The sequence below is a fragment of the Phalangium opilio genome, unplaced genomic scaffold (assembly GCF_054372755.1).
Source record: "Phalangium opilio isolate 3A_F unplaced genomic scaffold, DU_Popi_V2 ptg000344l_1, whole genome shotgun sequence".
Classification (NCBI taxonomy): Eukaryota; Metazoa; Arthropoda; class Arachnida; order Opiliones; family Phalangiidae; genus Phalangium; species Phalangium opilio.
In genome coordinates, this window is record NW_028324227.1 from 2,920,007 (window position 1) to 2,941,494 (window position 21,488).

General features: G+C 38.5%; 1 protein-coding gene across 3 annotated transcripts in view; it reads left to right on the forward strand.

Annotated features, from left to right (window-relative positions):
* The window catches only part of unc-13 (protein unc13 homolog), a 147,616-nt gene that overhangs the window by 3,701 nt on the left and 122,427 nt on the right, over positions 1-21,488 (forward strand). The window contains exons 2-9 of one of the 3 annotated variants that reach the window (XM_089860060.1): positions 15,041-15,067; positions 17,983-18,082; positions 18,803-18,920; positions 19,037-19,160; positions 19,223-19,296; positions 19,386-19,434; positions 19,518-19,926; positions 20,101-21,208. In XM_089860060.1, coding sequence (XP_089716186.1) covers positions 15,041-15,067; positions 17,983-18,082; positions 18,803-18,920; positions 19,037-19,160; positions 19,223-19,296; positions 19,386-19,434; positions 19,518-19,926; positions 20,101-21,208 — 2,009 coding nt within the window. The remainder of the gene's footprint in view (positions 1-15,040; positions 15,068-17,982; positions 18,083-18,802; positions 18,921-19,036; positions 19,161-19,222; positions 19,297-19,385; positions 19,435-19,517; positions 19,927-20,100; positions 21,209-21,488) is intronic. The other 2 variants (XM_089860061.1, XM_089860062.1) reach the window with 2 other exon arrangements.

Sequence of the window (21,488 nt, forward strand, 5' to 3'; positions counted from 1 at the left end):
ATCCTTAAAATATTTCTATATCGTTATCTATACTCGATGACCCCTACCCCGTAAGATGTCTAGGCCAAAAATTAATTAAACGAAAAAAATAAGAAAAAAAGTAAAAAGATAGTCCAAAATAGTATGTGTGGAATAAGGTTTTGTCATCACCAAAAAACGCCCGAGGTATTTGGCTGTACTATTGAATTTTTTTGCTTCTCCCAACGCTGCTCCTTGTCATTAACTTAGTATTTTGGTCGTTCTGGAATGTCTCCATCGTTAACGCGTTTTCCATTGATTTTTTTTATATCCCCTCGCACTATAGCCTTTCCTTTTCCAGCCCTCATCTTTTTTCCCGCGCTTTTTCCTTTCTTTTTTTTCCTTTACAAGGGACAGTGAAGTTCAATTTTGCTATTGTCACAATTACATTTATGTAGTTTTCAATAAGGGGGTGTTGCCGGTTACCCCCAGTATTCAGTGACGTACTTGACAAGCTTGACTTGCAGATACCCGCTAAACAGAGACAGAGAAAGACCTCGTGTTAATAATGTTCATAGAAGGAATTAAATCTAAAAGAGATTTAGAATGCGGGACTATTTTTGTCTCTAGTGAGGGTTTGTGACACTTTCTTTCAAATGAATTTCACAAAGACCTAGCTCTAGTCTAGCTTGAAAATATTTGCCTCATTTAACGTGTAAATATTGGATGTAGAGATACTAGAAATGTAAAATTACAGTAATTTAGCAAACCACGTATCTGCTTATACACGTATTTAAATCAAGGCAGTCATAATTCTGTATATGCTATTGATAAAATGTATTATCTTTTCCCAGGGTTAAGTCGTTGTTATACTTGACTTTGAAAAGAATAGCTTTGACCTATATTTTACGTATAAAAATCTATTGAAAATATCCACTTGTATAGCTTCACCGTCTTCATTGTCCCTTCAAAGGAGAACCCCTAAAACGGTGTGAGGAACTCCGCGCTCCAAGTGAGAGAAGAGAAGAGAAGAGCGAGAGCGAGAGCGAGAGAGAGAGAGAGAGAGAGTAATATGAAGGGTCGTTTTTCATTGTAAACGGTTTCTGGGGCCGGGCAATATTGGGCTTCCGGTTTATTCCCATACATACAGCTCCTTTATATTCTAAATACCTTTATTTTTATGAAGATGCTGCTCATCCCTATAGACTAGAAATTATCTCACCGTCTCCGCCTCTATCTTTTGGGAAAGTTTTCGCGGACTTCTCAAAGTATGTCTTAACTGAATAAAGCGTAAAAAACTCCCATGTATAGTTTTCTTCGGCTCGAATAGGCATACACTCATGGTTATCCATTGATGTATTTACCAAATATAAAAGGTTATAACAACAATTAAATCTACTTGACTTGGTATAATTACTTCCGAGTGACGTTTTAGTGCAAGAAAGTAAAAATCGAGCTAGTTAATGATGATAAAGTCATTAATTAACATGTTACATGTTCACCGAAAGTCATTGTTAAACTTAATAAACATTCCATAGTCTTAATTTGTTGTACTCTATAAACAAAGGTAATAAATAGAATAATCAAAATATTAAGTCCATTTAGCTTATATATTTCAAATACATGTCCACATAAACACGTGATCTCCCTAACTACCCCCATGAAATGTATTAAGGTCCTCGAGGTATTGTTTTCGTTATAGGGGACCCGCTTAGTTTCGGAGAGCTAGAGGGAAAAAACTCTGAATACCTCAGCTTTGTTCTTATTTAGTGTCATTACTCTTTCCTTTAGGCTTATATGTAAAATTAGACCCGGTTGTAGACCTAATTTTGCAAAACATCCAATGTAGGTGTGTTATGAATAGAACTAACTAACTCGCGAGTTAAATTCTGAATATAAGTTAGTGGTCGCTTGCGGATGATAACGAGATAGCCTTCTATACTTGTACCACGCGCACTTCTCAAACTGGAATTTAATTTCGGAATTCCTTAATGATGATGGTGAAAATTCCAACCTTTGACCTTTCTTTCGTTTTATTTCTATATATTTTTTTATCCTATATTCTTTGGAGCACTTTCTGGCCCATTGAAAGGTCACGACCCTTTTTCCTCGACGCCCTCTCTTTAATTTCTTGAAAACGAATTGGCAACTTTAGTTGTGAAAGAAAATTTTTTAACCCTAATTAGTAAAGCCCCGCAAGTTTCCCGGCATCATGCTGGCGTAGAGTTCCCATCGTTCCTTATGACAAATAAGTTAAGAGTTTTACGTCAGTCGAAAATTTGCGCGCGAAAACACTCCCGCCGGCTTCATTAGTATTCAATTTCTAAGTAGGGCAAATTAGCAGAGGGAGTGCGAACTACATCTTAAGATAAATGGCTCTAAATGTTATGGTAGCCAGATGCCAAAATAGATATTTTACGTATGATTGCGATCTCAGAGAAAGGTTACGTGGGTTACTTTTAATCATTTTCTAAAATTTAGTTGAACATAAGGTAAGATTGTAAGCTGGATTACAAACTAGAAGGGTGAAAGCCATGACATGTTTCAGTTTTATTTCATGTCCATTGTTGGTTGTTTCGTGTTTGACCGCTGACCCGTCTTCCCATTCTACGTTGCTGCCATGGCAACCGAAATTTGTTCTACTGAAAGTTTTTTTATGCGTAATATATTTTTGACCAGTTTTATATTTGAGGTCAGTTAAAGCCCAGTCAGCAACATCTAATCCTTAGTGGCTAAGTCAAGGCCAGTGAAATTATCATTATAGCACCTCACTCCTTAGCCCGAAACCCATTCTTAATACACCCATCACCGCGGCACTTACAGTCAAGTAAATGAAATTGTTGGAAAACGTCGTCTAACACGAGACTGTGTGCGGTGTTAAGTATATAGAAATTCTAACTGGGGCATTAAGTAAGAAGGTTGCATGCTTGGGTTTCTATTTCGACAGCAGCGCCTGGGTCTAACCCCTTCATCTTTACAATTAGAAAATGGAGCCAAAAGAGGTTAGTCTAGGGCTGTAATTAAGTCGACTCTTAAGGATATATCGAAGACCTTGGGATGTACACCGAATATATATATAGGAAAGAGTGTGTAAGGCTCGGGTAACCCTAGCGTAACCCCGGGTCTCTTTCGCGCTTAAATCCGGGGATGCTACGCTCCGGAGGAAGCAGCGGGAGGAATACTTTGTTGACGAGCGTAGAGTCCGGCTCGCGACACGCTAATGGAGAAGGGATTAAAGTTCTCTAAACATCCGAATTGGAAGTTTGGGACCACCTCGGTGTACACAAACCATTAGAGTAATTGTCAATACAAAGAGGGGACGCACCTTCCTCCAACCCCCAACCCTCCGTTCTCGTTTCCCCGACAAAACTATTACGTCAGTTATAGAAGGTGGAAAGTGGAGGATGTAGGATATCCCGTTAACCCCTTCTATTGGTTCACCCCGAAAACCCCCCTTCCCTCTCACTCTTTCCCCGCTATCCTTACTATGGCTATATGTATCGCTGCCCTTGGACACTTTCCGCGCCAGAATCGAGCTAGAGAGATTTAAAGTGACGCTGACACGTATTATTTATTGAAGAGTTAATTTAATTTTTGCTAAACATAATCGCGTTATCGAAAGGCTAGCGTGCCTTGGGGATTTTGCAGCTTGGCTTGTTCATTACCATGTCCGGACTAACGCTCTTAATTGTTGAAGGGACGCGTCACGCCAAGCGTCTTGTTGCGAAGAAATAAAAACTTGTCCAAGTTGAGTGCTAGAGATAATGGGCTGAAAAGTTTTTATATGTATATAAATTAAGGACTTTCTTTCTCTTTTTCGTGTTGATTTATTGAATGACTTTGGGGTAAGAGAATTGATTGGAAATCTTTACTCCAAATTGATTGATTGATGGTTGAATATCTTCATTATTATAGTATTATATTTCACCTGCTCCTGAAGTAGAAGTCAATACTAACTTCAATATTTAACTCTTCGACGGGTACTACCATAAGTTTATAAGATATGTTCCGTAAGTTTGTCACAGCTTGTCATGAAGTGACGTAGGTGAAGCGTCGTAGATACTCATAAAGCAAAGCCTAGTGAAAAATAAAAAGAAAACATCTAGCATGTGGTCCAAACCTTTAATACAATCAAATATAATTTTATAATAAATACAAGTATAGAACGCAGTCTTTAATGCCTTTACGCCCCCACACATCCGCGCAAAAACCTTGTAAATTATCACTGTTTCATCTACAGTAACCCAGATTTGGCTTATCGCTAAAATAAATTGGGTGTCGGCTCTTTTAATTAATTTTCATTTTAATTAACTTCCGTTCGATTTTGCGTATACGCGATTAACCGAAATTCAACGATTATGTAGTATTGTTTTAAAGCTAGCATTACCTCCCTCTTTCTTTGACTATACCCGTCTCGCGCCTTTTGCTCGGTTTTAGATATCGATACAATCTCCGAATCATAAACAGTATAGAAACCAAAAAAATAAAAAAAATATATATGAAAACGAAAAATCTCTGGCGAAGCAGCTTGCGATCCATCGATATCGTCTCTAGATATTAAAAAAAAAGTTATTTCCGTAGGGTTTGGGTAGAGAGGGGAAAAAGGCTGAGGATGGATGTGAGGGGCAAGTCACTAATGTTTACTGTGTCGATTTATCCTTTTTAAATCATGATTAAGTTAAATAACAAAGGCTAAATCGTTAATAATTATATTTAAAGGGAAATGCTTGGCTAGAATTTTTCTTTTTTAATTGAATGAGCGTATAAAAAGGTGAATATATCAATTGGAACCATGTTTCTATCTACAATATTTAAGAATATACGAGCAGTTAAATTTCTGTAATGGACTCTACACGTTAGGCTTTCCCGAGGAACACTGGGAGTAACCCTATTGGACGAATTAGCCAGGTGGTACTAGGCGTCCAATAGGGGTACTTCCCAGTGCTTCTCGGACAAGCCTAATGTGTAGTGTCCATTACGGAAACTTAATTTCTTGTATCTTCTTTAATATTGTAGATAGAAGCATGGTTCCAATTTATATATTCATTATTTTATAGGCTCTTTTGATTAAAATAGAGAGAATTCTAACCAGAGTACCCTTTAAGTCAACTACGGTTTATCATATATATGTATTACAAGCGATACAGTTACTTCATTAATGATGGAGTGTTATACCCCTCGGAGGAATGTAGAGGGATGTACATGGTGGTGCAGCGGGAAATCCTTTAGAAGCTAAAATAAAGAACCATTTCTTCTTTTAACGTTCTCTCGATTGGGCGCGAGAGTAACGGTTTTAGGTCCATACGGCGTCCTAAGTTCAATTCTCTCTCTCTCTCTCTCTCTACTCCAGTCTGTGTACAAGAAAGATCGATGAATATCGTAGAAGCCACGAGTGGGTTCTTCCCTAAACCCCTCTTACAGGAATTTTCCCCGCTTAATCTTTATTACATTCATTCCCTAAGATACTTTGGACAGAGCATATCCTTTTAGACCTCCTTTCAGTAAAGATGATCCATAAATAGGATTGTGGAGAATTGAAGCGTTTCTTGATAATAATTGTGGGCCACTTATTAGCGAGTATATACTCACTGGGAACCGTGTCTTTGATTTTGACTTGTTTTTACCCCCATAAGCTCATAAGATATGTTCCATAAGTTTTTCACTGGTGACAAATTAGAGCTTGTCATGAAGTGACGTAGGTCATAGATTCGAGATAAAGCGACGCCTGGCGAGGCGCTGAATTCAAATGTTACCCATGCCTTCAAATTCGTTTTGTGTCCTCGTGAAATATTATTAGTCTTAAAGGTTTTTCCCGCCTGTAGAAAAAACTGCAACCGGTGTTTAAGAACGAAGATTAACATGTAGCGATATTCTCAAGGCGGAAATAGAACGGGAAACAAACTGAATGTAGAATATATGACTCGCGTCAGTAGAGGTTTTATTTTTCTATAAATAAATTTCCGATAAAATTTCAAAAAATTCTTGTTGTTACTGTGAACAGAATGAAAGCCTCAAAAGGGAATAGTATTGCCTTGTATTCTTTTTGGTGCTTTATTAAACGGTTTAATCCGAACGAGGCCTTCCTTAATCGAGGTAATGACTCGACAGTACTTTCCACATGACAATATGCTTGTATAAAATAAACCTTGAGTCACGCGATCTGGCAGCAGACTAATCCAGTAAATGGTAACGATGTAGTATAACATAAAAAGGGTGAAGAAACCCTGACTCTAAGTTCATTGCCAGTGTTTCAAATATATGACACAAGGTAGATGTCAATATATAAAATTACGATGTCAAATGCTCGTCATGAAGCGTATTGTGAAAAATAATCTGAATTGAGGATGTATAGACATACACCAAATTAGTATGAATTAGTGTTGTCAGATATTCATGTACATTATTAGAGAGATAAGTTCATAAGATATTTCCATAAGTTATTGAGAGCTTGCCTTGAATTGACGTAGGTGCAACGTCATAGATTATCGTAAATCGACGCTGTCCAAGGTTTAGTACACATTAAATAAGCCTAACGACTTCAAAACAGAAAGCAAGTAGTCCTAATGATTTTCAAGAATCAGAATTGTACTTTATATTATCATACCGAGTTCCAAATAATAATAATAATAATAAACAAGCTAGCGAAATCAATATTCTTTCGAAAATTGAATAAATTATTGATTTCCATTGTCGATGATCAAATTATCATAATCTAGTATCTCCCTAGGGAAAACGCTTAAATAAATGTATAGATACGAGTAATCCATAGATAATAATGTTTCCAATTTTGGGGGCACCCTATTTCGCAGGTAGGCCTATAGGTAAGCAATGCGGTGTAGTTGTTTTGAGAAAATACAGCTGGTAAAACTTTTATTTCCCAATTTTTTATCTGCTTCCCTTCCTCTCTCCCCCTTCACTTCTCACTGTACGGGCGTGAGTTCGTTTACCGCCGCAGTACGAATATCACAATTTGGTTTTATTTCTTTCTAACGTGACGTATCATATGTAAAGAGCTCGTGTTGTTGCAACGTGATGTTTAAAGGCTGCTTTATGCCTTGCCCAATATTTATTTGGTTTTCTATTTTTTCAAATATCGTATCGTCGAATGCTTAAATTTGAATAATTCTTTACTTGTACAGTATGGAAGTCTTTGGATCTTCATAGTTTGATCAATATTGTAACACTTCTTAAAACATCCCCCTAGTGTTTCTGGTATTAAATATTTAGTTTGGGTAAATCCAGTAACGAATTTTGACGGTGAATTTTATATAAAGCAAACGTAAAATAAACAAAACCACTTTATATATATATATGAAATATTTTAGTATGTTTCTTAAATTTTTAATAACATAATATTCTTATTTTATCAGTCCTCTCTAAAATTTTAGCCCGGTTTTAAAATGTCAAAAGTCGAATCAAGTTTCTATAATGAAACTAGACTAATAATCATTATTAATTCATGAAATATTTTGAGGAATTATACAAATACCGTATAAATCCAGATTCAAGTTTCCTAAAATAACTTAAGAGTATTAGACCCTTCTGATTACTTAGTCAAAAGTCAAAACATCATAGGAGGTCACACGAATCTAATTAAAAAAATATATACATATTGAAATCTCAATTTTATTTTTTTAAACTTTATCACCGTAGCAACCGGAGTTTTCTCCAAGTCCCGAAGGTATTCCTAATTATATTTTATTTATTAGTTTTGGTAAAATTGCGACTGATACATACGATCTGAACTTGATAGGTTTTGAGTGGGATTCTTTCTGATTTAGACCAGGCTAGCTTGTAGCTACAAGAAAGGCAAACGTGGGTGTGTGATGTTTCTTTATAGGAGTAATCTTTCTTGGCTTAAAATGCTAAAGGTCGTCTTCTCTTATATTTGAAGAACAGAGGGGGGAAGGATGCTTCGTTTATTGTGTTAAGTTTGTTTTCTTTAAAGAAAGGGGGAATGGAGAACAAAATTTAAGATAATTTGGAATCATAATTCTTGATAAATTCTTACACGAGTCTGTAGATATTTGGTCTAAATGTGTTTTCGTAAGAATTTACTGTTTTTCCGTCTCAAACATTTATCCAAGGTGAAGTCTAATGACAAATGGTTAAACGTCATAGTTGCTCATAGACAAGTCGAGAGGTAACACATTAAACACTACAAATACTTTAATTACCCGTCTTAGGTAGTACCAGAAGCATATAATACTTCTCTTTGAGAGTGGGGTAAGCCTAATTGTAACATGATCATTTTACAAAGGTTACTAAATTGAATCACATACGCGATAAATAGTTCGCCCATCAATACTCTATTAGTGCTTAATTATTTGCCAAGTCGCATGCCTTCTTCTATTATCCCCTTCTGTTAGTACTAATTGTCCTTTCTCCAACGTCTTCATACAATAATATACAGTCCATTAATTTAATTGTTCATATCTTCTTTAATATTGTAGATGGACACAAATTCTAATTTTAAAGTACGCAATATTTTCTAAGTATAGGCTCTTTCGACTAAAAAGTAATCAATATTCTATTTCGAACCTTCCTTCGAGAAATAGAACTACAGGGTGTAGTTATTCCCTAGATGTTTTAATAGACAATCCGCCCGTGAAAAGTTTTGGCATGGCTTTAAAAAGACGATAGGGTGTGTGGAATAGGACCTCTAACTATATGTAGCCCTCTTTTCGTACTAAAAATAGCTATATCGACGAATAATGGGAGTTCCCTTTACTAATATCGGTGTACCTCACTCGGGCAGCTCTCTTAATAGTAAGGAGGTGCTGCGAGCTATAGCTTTTTCATTTAACGAGGACCTTACCCCCTTCCTTTTTACTTCCCAACTTCTATCAAGCTTTCTCATCTCGCACCGTTCATTTAACAAGAATAGCTGGTGTCCGAACCCAGCTGCTTACGCGGCTTCGCTCTACACCATCCATTTAGTTCGCCTTACTGACGGCCCGAAGAAATATCGTCTCCTAGGCGCGTTTGCTCGCTTCTCTCCTCTTCCGATCCGCGAACTCAATCACGGACGTCTCGTATCTAGCAGGCTGGCCTTTAGAAAAGCTTCTGATTGCTCTTATTAGGCTCAAAATTTCATTTAGATCACGGACGAACACTCTGTTGTGAATTGGAATCGAAGTTTAAAGTATTGAATTAAAAACAAAGTCTGCCATAAATTGAAGGGTGCGTTCATAGGGACAATCTGAGTTGCAAGTGTCAAATGTTATGGTCGATATTTTTTTTTCTAATTGATCCTTGCCCTTCAAATATCAGCCCAAATTTTTATTCCAATTTTTAATCACAATAGAAATGGTTCTATTTATAGGCATCTAACAAGACTTTTACTGTCCTTGTTTACATTACGTCTCCTTTCATTTTTTTCTGTTAAATATGGCGCAGTTTTGAAAATCTATTCGTCTTTAGTCCCTGCGAGACCTACAGTCCCTATATCTAAAGTCCTCGCTTTCATCGTTTGCTTTCCATTAATCTGCAAATATATATATATACACAAAAGAGGACGCTCTGAAATGCTGCGATCTCTACAGGCTCTGGCCCGGGAAAACCCGGGCCTCGGTCCCTCATCGGTTCCTTCCGCTTGTACGTACCGACTTCCCCTTTAAGCTGAACGGGAATATTGTCCCGGAGTCCCCATGGGAACGTTACCTTTTGCAAATTATAAGTCCCGGATAAAATAAACGTTTTTTCTCTCTCTCTAACTTTCTCTTTTCTTCCTCTCTCTCTCTCTCTCTTTCTACATTTCTTATTCCGTAGATTCCCCCCCTTTTCCGGGAATTGCATGTTTCAAGCGATTCCAGTATTGTCTGCTTGCTTTTAAATTTTAAACGTGTTTTCAAATGCAAAGTCTTCATCAAATTTAGCGTACGTGTATTAATCGTCGCAAACCTCTATTTTATTCCATGACGACGGTGGATTGAGATCCTTCCTTCGCTGCATATTTTAAGCTCCAGTAAAACCCAGGGATCTTAATACTTTTAAATACTTAATAAGTCAAAGAGATTCTTAATTTAAGTGGATATTTTTTATTCTCAAAATTATATATGTATATTTAGTCTCGTTTCTGGGAATTACTGGGATGGCAACTAGCTAGATGAAATTTTTAATTATTTATATCATTTCTATGCATGGTGTGTGAAGTTTCTTTACATACTAATTAGTGATTATATTAATTTACTAGCATCAGAGGCACCCAGCGTCTCATTTTCTACTCCTTCGTGATATGACTTGAAGAATTTATCGCGATATTAAACTGAAAGTAGAGCAACATCTCATTTAAAAATAATTCTTCTCCGAATCCATTTTACCTTTTTAATTTTCTTTTTAGCAGAAAAGCTCACATTAAGGAGCTGTTTGTCTATGTATTTTCTCGTAGCGCCTGTAGTTAGTGTTTCCCCCACCAACCACCACGTAATTTTGGCGGGAAAAGCCACTTCGAACGTTTTTCCTGATTTTCAAACGCTAAACTTAGTCTTTATGATTAGGTTAACCTTTATCTGGAAAACATTTTATATACCTACCTCATTTTACAAGGTTTCTTGTTTCAGTCATCCCGTTTTGTCGCTTTTCTCTCGTTTTATACGATGCCTAAGGCGTGTGTGTGGGACAGACTCGTTGGCTTCTCTAGCCTGGTTTATAAATAAAAAAAATCCAATTTAGTGACTCCTCAGACTCTGACCCCTTCTCACAACCAACCGGATTTGACAAAAAAGCGCGGGAAAGGGTTGAAAAAAAGAAGGGGGAAGGAGTATGGGGCATACTCTCTCCATTTATTTTAGGGTTTGTTACGAATAATAGAAAAAGTTTTGTTTCTCAAACGTTTTTGGAAAGACCGCGGTTCGAGGAGTGGGGTTGGACACTTGGGAAATCAGATTTATAAATTATGGGAATCAATTCTTGGGAAGCAGGAAATCTATCGGAAGTTACGGAATGGGATTCAATTGCGATAAATATTTCAATTCTACGATAACAGAGAATTTTAGATCTTTAAATTTAGAAACAGCACGTGTTTTTCAAAGTAGGCTTAACAAGTTAAGCTCACGTGAAATTTAATCCTAAAGAAACTAAGGCGCAGAACGTTTGGCGTTCATGTTTAGAACTATTTAATTTATTTTGAAAATCGAGGAGATGTTAAATCTGAAGCCTTTTGAGAATAATTTAGAAATCAGGAATGTTTCGAGTTCGGAAAATCACCATGCAGAATCTTGGAAATCATTCGGAATTTTCATTTGAATCATTTAAATAAACGATAATAATCATGGTAATATATCCAACCTCTCGCCTTTTTTTGCTCCTGAAGGTCCAGCAGCCAATCTTTAAAGTTCTCACGAAATAGGGACCACGTAAACCTCCCCTACCCATGCATGCACCTACTAAACTGAAAGGTAAAAGCGAAGAAATTTTGGGAGCCTTGTCTACACGCGACTAGCATTTACAATGAGTTTAAGCGGAGGAACTAGCCGCAGTAGCATCTCCTTTTTAGCCATATCGTAGTATACGATAGGCTCTTAGTTTGACCCGAGCCGTCCGTCCGTAGTAGTAGTAGTAGTAGTAGTGGCCGGGGTTGTCGCTTCGTTATCGTCAGATTTTAGCTTAAAAGGAACTTTATATTTCCACAACCCACCCATAGGGGTTACTGGGCTCGGTTAGAGATTTAATTTTAATTAAAATTTTTTCAGGTCAGACCCGGGAATCGAACCCGGGTCACTGGCGCAACAGGCAGACATTCTAACCACTGAGCTATAGAGACTTGATAGAAACCCCGAGTTTTTTATTATTTATTCTTATCTCTAAAATGTCGGGGTGATGTGGGGTGGGGTACCTCTTAATCTGTGGGGTCGGAAACTTTTGAATTTTTATCTGTGGGGTCGGATGCTTATGAATTTGTATGTTTGGGGTTTTTATATTTATTTTCTTTTTATGTATGTGCTAATTAAATAGATAACGATTTTCTCCTCATGTGTTTCGTTCTCGTTCGGTAGCTATCGTCATCTATGTTATGTTTGACTGGAACGTTTTGGCGGTTAATTCAAATGTGGGTTTAGATAGAGCTAACATAGTGTTAAATGAGCGTTATGCGTTTGATCATTTTAGCATTGCTAAAGGTAATTCGAGGGATAATCACTAAAATGCGTAATCACTATAACTAAACTTTCTCTTTCAAATGTTTCTGGGCATAAGTCCTTGTTAGAAATTTATAAGATGCGATAAGTGTGCATCGGCATAAGTCTATGTTGTAAACTCATCGAGGGGATTATCACTAAAAACTATCTGTTCTTCGATTCGCCGGAATATTAGAATTACAGCATAAGTAAATTTATTATACGGTTATAATTTAATCACTGTTTAGAGTAGGGAATCGAGGGGCTATTCACTCTGATTTTATGCACGGTAAATCATTTAAGCATTGAAAAAGATAGCGCTATTCACTCATTAGGGTAAGGTATAGAGGGGTTATCCACTCATTAGGGTAGGGTATAGAGGGGCTATTCACTCGTACGATATGGCTACTATTACGAGCCCTTGGGCCGTCTTGTTTTATACTCTATTTTCTTTGGTCTCTTTTTATTTTATTTTATCTCAGTTCACTTTCCTACATTTTTCTTCTACTGGGTTTATTTTTAATTGGGTATTTTTAACTGACTGTTTTAAGTCTAGTATTGTCTTATTACATAAATGGTGAGAAGTATAAACTCATCAGTTACGTTTTAATTGAGTTTATCTTCTTAGGAAAGGGCTTTATGACTTCGTAATGTTATATAGTTATCTCTGAAAGTTATAAAAGAAATTAAATTGGATTTTCTTTGGGCGATTTTGAGTAGAAAATGTTCTATGACATTTTTCCGAGTGTTTTACGGATCACCCCTTAAAATTATCATTAAAAACTGAAAGACAAAACTAATTTAATTCAGGGATCATCCATAAAACACTCAAAACCTAACTTGTTATAAAAGAAATTAAATTGGATTTTCTTTGGGCGATTTTGAGTAGAAAAGGTTCTATGACATTTTTCCGAGTGTTTTACGGATCACCCCTTAAAATTATCATTAAAAACTGAAAGACAAAACTAATTTAATTCAGGGATCATCCATAAAACACTCAAAACCTAACTTGTTGCAAAATATCATAGACGTGATCAGCTCTATTGTCCCTTAGCTCTTTGTGACGTGAAAAAACTTCAATCAACACTACAAAAATCTCAATGTTCTAACACAAAATGTTCCACAAAATCAAAATAAACTTTATCCGAGGGTTTCCAGTCTAATTGGGTTAAATATAGAAGTTATTAATTAGGGGATCTTTTTGAGGTTTGTACAGGTGATAACTGGTGAAGAATTCAGCTTAAATCACCACTTGAAATCTTATTTAAACATACTTTTTCCTGGTAATTTGAATAAAATTAAGTGGTTTTTAAGAGTAGGAGTATAATGCGAACTTCGCTAAGCGAGAAATTGGAGAAGGTGCTTTTGGTTGGGCGGAAAGGAATCAAATGGGACAGGAATTTTTCATCTCTTTTTAAAACGTTGGAAATCGAGACACATTCCTATCATTTTCTAAGTTGTCTTTTAAGAACCTCCGTAAGACGTACAGATTGGGAAGACGTCAAAGGGACAATTTTCTCCCTTTTTTTTCTTTCTTATTCTTTTGTGACTATCAGGTTTTAATCGCTTTTCTCTCGAGACAACCGTTGAGAAATGATCTCGACTCTTGACTTTCATTTTTACTGTTTTTAAAAGATGAAAATAGCAAACCTACTCCGGTTCAGTTGCCGTCGCAGTTGGCAAACGTATATTCTTTGCTTAAATACTCCCGAATTCATAAACCTCATATCTGTCAATAGTTGTACTCGTTTTATTTAACAAGTTAATTTTTCATAGTAAATTTTCAGAGTAGTATAACTTATTTTGGAACTCCTTTAACCTCACCTACAAAACTTGGAAGAACAAAGAACTTATTTTAAGGTCTTTTCAGACGATATAACTTGTGACTCAACTAGATGGGTCAAAAATTTCAGTAAACCAAAATTGGTCTGTGATAAATTTTTAATTTGGTAATTGTCCACAAACCAACTAATTTACTCAAATCAAAGTCTCAAGTTAACTCACATAAATGAGTCAAAAGGTTTTGTCGTCTGAAAAGGCCTTTAGTATGTATCTAATATTTATTTATAAGAAACAATATCGCTTTATTCCAAGGAGGTTTTACATTTAGAAATATAAACAAAAATGTGTTTCCAATAAAAGGAAAAGTAAACGCTCTTACTTAAAAACGTTTTCAGCATGTTGCCAGTCCATTCTCCAACCCTTCGCCTTGTAGCTTTCCATTCCCTTTAATAATCTATTTTAGTAAGTTACATAAAGTACAAATATACAATATAGTTTAGCTGCGAGGCAAATAGATTCGACCATAAACCCACCCACTTTATCCGCAAAGTTTTGTTGGGATTTTCGAGGTCGAAATCTAAAACAATCTAGCTCACTTCCTTGGCCCAAATTTGTCACGAGGCTACTTTGTCCGTCTAGCAGCGCTCCGGCCGGATCTCGCGGCTTTGGCTCGGGTTAGGGGATCGAGTTAAGAGAGAGAGAGTGAGGGGGAGGGGAGGGGTCATCGGGGGTTGACGTTTCTAGCAAAGCGACGGGATTGACGAAGCTTTTAAGAAAACTTAATGGCTTAAAACGATGCCTGAGAAGCTCTAATCCTTTCGGCGGACCTCCTCTACCACCGCCCCTTTTCCTGCATGGCTTTTAGAAAGCCAAGGCTTGGAAACTTTTCCCTCTCTTTTCTGGTCGGCTGGTGTAAATCCAATTAACGGATGGTTAGGCATCTCGCCCAATTTCTCTCGTTTACGGCGCGCAATCATTGATTTCACTTTCTATAGGAATTTTAAACGCCATTTTTCTCGATCCTACCACCTCCCCACTCACTTTGCTGATTATTTTTTAATAGCTCTTTTCCCTCTTCCCTCTTCCCCCACCAACATTTCCATTAGGCCCACTTTCGAATGTTATATTATTACCATACAGTTATTTTCTTCTAATTCGCCTCTTTTTTTCTTGTCTCTTTTCAGTGCGGAGGGCGAAACTCGTCGGACCAGGTCAGTACGCTTACAATATAATTTTCTTTTTAGTTTTTCATAAGTTCATAAGATATGTTCCATAAGTTTGTCGCTGGTTACTGAGAGCTGATCATGGAGTGACGTAGGTTATAGATTCGAGGTAAAGCGACGCCTGGTAAGGCGCTGTCAAAGGCTATAATGCAGACTAAATAGGAAGATGAACAGCAAAACCGAGTGTAGCCAATTCTCGCTTGTCGTTCTCGAACTACCTCTCTAGCATTACAAAGTGTAGGAAGCGTCATACTTATGGAACATATCTTATAAACTAATGGTTTTTCTACTTAACAATAGGCCTAAATGGTTAAGGTCTTTCAAAAGTCGAATTATTACTCAAATATGACAATAAGGGAGTTTTTGTCTTCCCATGCAGCCACTGTCCTAAATTTATAAATGACAATAGCTTAGCCATTTTTAGTTTTATTGATAAAAGGCTTATAGCTTCACAATTGAGTTTGATAATTATGTTAATGTAATTGTTTCGTCTGACACAATTTTTTCTGCATTAAATTTAACGCGTTGTAGTCACTATTGAGCGTTTCCCGAGTACCTTAATTTCTAAAATCTATCGCTAAAAAGCCTCTCTGGTTTTTATTTTTTTGAGGGATTGGAAAAGTAATCCGGATAGAAAGTTTTTCTAAAAAAGGCAGGCTAAATCAGCTTTAGGGTATATAAACACGATGTTTCTCCGTGCTATGCCCTCTCATTTTACTAACATTCTTAATTCAAAACCCTATTGGAATAAGATTGGCTTTATCCGCAGTAAAGCACGGCGCTATTTCTAAAACTCTTTTTCTCTCCAGCTCTAGCGGGTAGCCGTTTCAAAAACCCTCAGTTCACCCTGGCCTATACGGCCGGGGCATCCCCTAAAATCCTTTTTCCCCATATCCGGTCGGATTAACTTTTCATAAACGGCCGCTGCCGCGCGCGGATGACTGATTGCCTTTTATCCTTCTCTTCTTTCGCCTCCTCTAACGTTCGAAGCCCCCTCCCCCGTTGCTCCTCCGCATCACCCTTACTTCATCCCTCGCTTTTATACCAAATCATGGAAAAAGGGTGAAGGGACGCTTTTTTCCTCTCCCAACTTATTAAGGAGAAACTCCGGCATACCGGGCTCCAACGGAGCTATCGGAATGGTGGTAGTACTTTGGGTATGCCCCGCCAGAGTGTACCACGCGTTCTTCCGCATGCGCCTGCACAGTCTCTTTAGGCAATACACTTTCACCATCCATAAGTACATCGCCCTAAAGTCTCAATTGACTAGAGAGCTATATAGTCTAAAAATAGTATACAGTATTCACGTCGTTTATTTTTTTTTTCTTTATTTTTTTCTCGCTTTCTGAAGCTAGAGTGTGCTGGGCTCTAGAAAAAACGGTTTTATCTAGTGTTTGAAACTTATGTCTATAAACGTAGGCTTTTTACGTGTTTGTACAGTCGAGGATCGCCCTCGTGCAAAACATGAGGCGCTTTTGGTAATTGAAAGTTTCTGGGATTTTTGACCCCATAGGCGGGGAATCTCCCGGGGATTTTTCCCCTACCATAATACTATATTAAGCTCACCAGACTCCATCTATCGTGCGTGGATGTGCAAAATTGAAACGATAGGCCTTTTTTTCGGTAACCCTCTAAGCCCATTGCTGCGCTATTGTTAGGCTGGCTGAGGTTTTGGCCAAAGGATAGAATACACCAGAAGGGAAAAAAATCCCCGTTGGGATTGATTATGAAGATAAACCCACTTCGATAGTCTCGCTATACCCTTCTCCATTTCATCCCCTTTAGGCCCCCTAGGTGCGCGCTGTGGTATTTGTTTCAGTATGAATAGCTACTAGAAACGAAGGATGTAGGAATGATGTTGGTTTATATGTATCTAAGGCATAATGTTAAAGGGCCTCTTACGTCGAAAAAATTCTTCAATACGAGGGTCCTGGAGACGGGAATGGTTGTTGATGGTCACGTGGGTAACCGCAACTAAGATTAGTGTGATATTCGAATATAAAACTTGTTCCATAACAAGTCTGAGATATTGTAATATAACTCTCACGGAAAACGCATTATTTGAAGTAATACAACACACTATTTTCTCATTCGTACAGATGAATCTGGTATTAAAGTAACTTACGTAAGTCTAGCCTTCACTTATCACTTGTTAGAAAGTGTAAGCGATAAAATAATAGATAATTAGATCGTGTTAAAAAAATTAAATAATAGGCGAAGCTAGATTAACGCATAAACATATATTGGCCTGCTTATAAGAGGTTTCCTTGAATGTAAGGTTGATAAGATAAGGGGCTAAGTTTAGCGCTCGAGTGTAAGATTCACGCCTTTTTAAATAATAATAGTTGACAACAAACGAATTTTAATCAACTGAACGACGTATAATGATTTAAGCGCAAATTCATAAGATATATTCCATAAGTTTGTTGCTGATTACTGAGAGCTCGTCATGAAGTTACGTAGGTGAAACGCCATAGATTTTCGTAAGGCGATGCCTGGTGAGGCGCTGCCAAAGTATTGGTACAGACTAAATAGGAATATGGGCTGCAAAACAGTGTTGTCAATTCTCGCGTTGTTCTCAAACTAGCTACAAGTATGTCTCTAGCGTTACGAAGTATAGGTAGTGTCATACTTATGAAACTTATCCTATGAACTTCAATAAGAACCAAGTAATTCAAACATTCCAATTAACGACAAGATAGTGTTGTTTTACTTCAAGTAATGGATTTCCAAACCAGTGTAGCTTTGGGTCGGATTTATGTCCCAAAATTCCCATTGGAATTTCATTTGATTTGATTCTATTTATGGTTGTGGCTTATAGACATATGGTCTCGTCTAATATTACAGTTTTATATTCGGTTTCCCCCCCTGATTTCTTGGTTTTATTTGCGCTTATCCTATAGGTCAGTTCAATTGCTACGTCAATCTGAAGCTTCAGAATGTCAAGTCAGCGACGGTAACCGTTAAAGGGAACAACCCCAGCTGGGAACAGGACTTCATCTTGTGAGTAGTCTCTCTAACTATCATGGTACAGCTATTCTATCACTAGACATACTCTTTCCGTCTCGTCTAATTCAATAGTCGGGCCCCTTTCTCACAAGAGAGATATATATCGCTACATAAGAGTTAAAAGTATCACTAGTTTCGTGTTTACCTACTTAAGCCAACGACTCGCCGTCGATATGTTTATAAAAATGAATACCCTATGTCTAGTTTTGTTCGATAGAAGAGTTTGCGAGCAATGAAGAATCCTTATCATCAATAGGGAATAGTGTAATAACAGTGTAGATGTTACAAAGACCAAACTCTTCCTGAATATACATTGAATACATTTAAAATTTATATAAAGCCAATATTGAAATGAGAAGTTTTAAAATATAATATTTACATAAAACTTTATTAAATATTAATTCAAATATTTAGCCTAAGGTTATTTAAATAAAACCAGAAGTTTATTTATGAAGCTCTCGAAGTAAAGACCGGTAGAATTTACAACCATACTGCAAAGTTAACAAAATAACCAGAGTGTCTTCAAGTGTACTTGACAATTTATTGGTAGAAACGTTTTGCCATCGCGCCACACTATTGTTTCGGTGTCCATTTTGATTCAAAGTTGTAGTGAAATTAAACAGCCTTGAGGGTCCTTCCAAACCTTTGTCACATTTATGTTCATAAAAACTAAGGGATTCGAATATAATGGTGAAAATACTTCTTGTCGCGTAGCGAAACGAGCAGGATGGACATCGGACTGATCATCGAAGTCTGGAACAAGGGAATGATATGGGATAAGCTGTTAGGAAGTCAATGGTTACCTCTCATGCACATTCAATATGCCAGCGAGGTGAGTTTTAACCGGGGCCCTGTCGAGATTGATTTATAGCCATTTAAAGTTATCGACCACCACGTTGCTATATCACGAAACTTAACGGAGCGCGTATTGTTTCCTGTTTGTAATAGGTGGGACCGGGAAATTGGATGTCGGTAGACGCTGAACTGGTTATGAAAGACGGGGAAGTGGTAGGAACCAAGATGCCCACTGGTCATTCTATTCTTTTAGAAGCTCATTTTGAATTGCCGTATGGTTAGTATCGCTTTTATAATCTATTTTCGTGACATACTCATTCAAAACTGATGTACATATAGATCTTCAAGCGGACACGCCGGAATTGCAAAGAAAACTCGAGTACCTGAATAGCATTATGGACCAAGAGGTGCGGGTAAAGCTATATAATTGATTGCTTAACAGGTGTTCCGTATAAGTGACGATAGTGGCTGACACCATTATTTTCCTTATTTTTAAAACTAGATCGTCACCCTGAGGGAACAAGACAAGCGACATTTATATTCTTTGAATTGTAAGCCGCATAACCAGTCATTCGGTTGGAAAGTTTACTGTAGATTAGGGCGTTTTAATTCAATTTGTTTGAATTTTCCTTAGCCGGCATGTCCGAGGACAGCGATTATACTAGCGATGTCAGTTATCCGACGGGCCAGTACCCAAGTGCCTCCACCCATCATCCTAATAGCTCAGCGTCGCAGTATGGCGGTTCAGCCGCCTACTTGACGGCCGCCCAAAATACCTACGAAGATCCCCTTAATCCTTCTCAGCAGCAGTACTCTCAATTTCCCCACCAAGATTCGGGCCAGTACCCTTACGAATACGAGTCGTACGACCAGGAAATGAGGTACGAACCCGAAGGAGAGACGGGACCATCAGAGGTGGGCAGCCGAGAATTCGTCGGCTCCGCCAATGACGGCTATGGTAGTCGCCGAATGAGTGAGGAAAACGATCCACTTTACTACAATAGCAGACCCCACGATAAACCTCATAGAAAACTGCCCGAAAGGTAAATCTAGCTTCTTTAAAGTATAAATTGAATGTGGCAAAATACCCATCAGCCTACCACCCGCAGTAGTTTGGTTCACTTGTTGTGAAAAAGGAAAATTTTCCCATATGATTCTGCATTCCACGACTTTGATATAAGTGGCTATAGGTTGGTTTTTTTTTCGTGTTTTTCGAGTAGTCCTTTGGATCGGAAACTTCATCGTCATTCGGCGCTGAGCCGCCAAAGCACTCGAAGCAACGAAAGTGAGACTGGTTACTCGTTCGACGTGGACGATGGCTCGCAGCGGTGGCGAGACGACAACTCTTACGGGGGTCGTTCCGAGGACAAGTCTTTCGACGGTCGTAGCGAGCACCGCGGCTACGATGACCGATCATACCCCAATAAAAGTAGTGGTGATAGCCGAATGTCTTCCTTTAACCGATCTCCCGACGAAAAACGAGAAGATCGGGGCGCCAACTTTAGTCGCGACGCCGACGATGACCGCTCGTTTGAAAGAGCCAACTCTGAGAAAACCGAGCCATCGAGACGGTACGGTCGCGATACGGACTCTTACGACAGTTTGGACGATAGGACGGCGGATGCGGCGCCAGAAGGCGTCTTCAAGCCGACCGATAGAGTGCCCTTTAACCGATGGTCGACGCGCCGTCGCAGTTTGGAACGTCAAAGGTGCTTCGAACACGTGGAAGCTGTCGAGGAAAGGTCGGCTGCCAGCCCAGCCGCCCCTCCAGTAGTAGATAATAACAACCAGGAGGTACCCTCAACACCGAGACGCGATTCGTACGGCAAGTACGAGGAGGACAGTATCGACGTGTACCACCGCGAGACGTTCGAGGAGGAGGTGGCTAGAGAGACGGACGGCAAGACATGGACTTCCGTCGAGGAACCGAATCCGCCTTACGAAGACAGAGCCGACTTCGACACTTATTACAACGATCAATGGGACAAGGACCAGGACACGGTTGAAGAGGAAGAGTCCTTGCCCCCAGTTTCCGACGTTCCACCTTGGCACACGAGAGACGTTTCGGAAACACTGGGTCCCACGACGCCGGCCACCAGCGCGGCGCCCAGTACTCCGGTCACGCTGACGGTCACTTCACCCACCGTCCCCGCGATTACCACCGACCCCGAGGTCAACTCGCTAGTGACGGAACCCACCATGGACGTTCCAAGAAACGCGGAACCCATCGTGGACATTGACGCGTACGCCGCTAGACAAGGAATGTCTCGAGCCAAACTCAGATGGATCACCGCCTATAATAAGATCGTCGCTGGATTTGGCGACGTGAGTTTTTAAACCCATTTCTTCAATGTTTCGTTTTGTCCCTGTTCAATGTTGTTTTATTATAAGCCTATTTTTTGCTGGGAAAAAATGTAAGTATCGTTACGAAAATATGGTGAAATTCTTGCGTGCGAATTTGACAGTGTATTATAATGTATATTTATCGAACGTTTTGAGATGCATGCATTTGCTCTCGGGTATATAGCGTGTCCGCGAAATATCGATTGTATGAGGGAAACGAGTTTTCACTCAATTAGTTGGTCAACAGTATGGACCTTGCGTT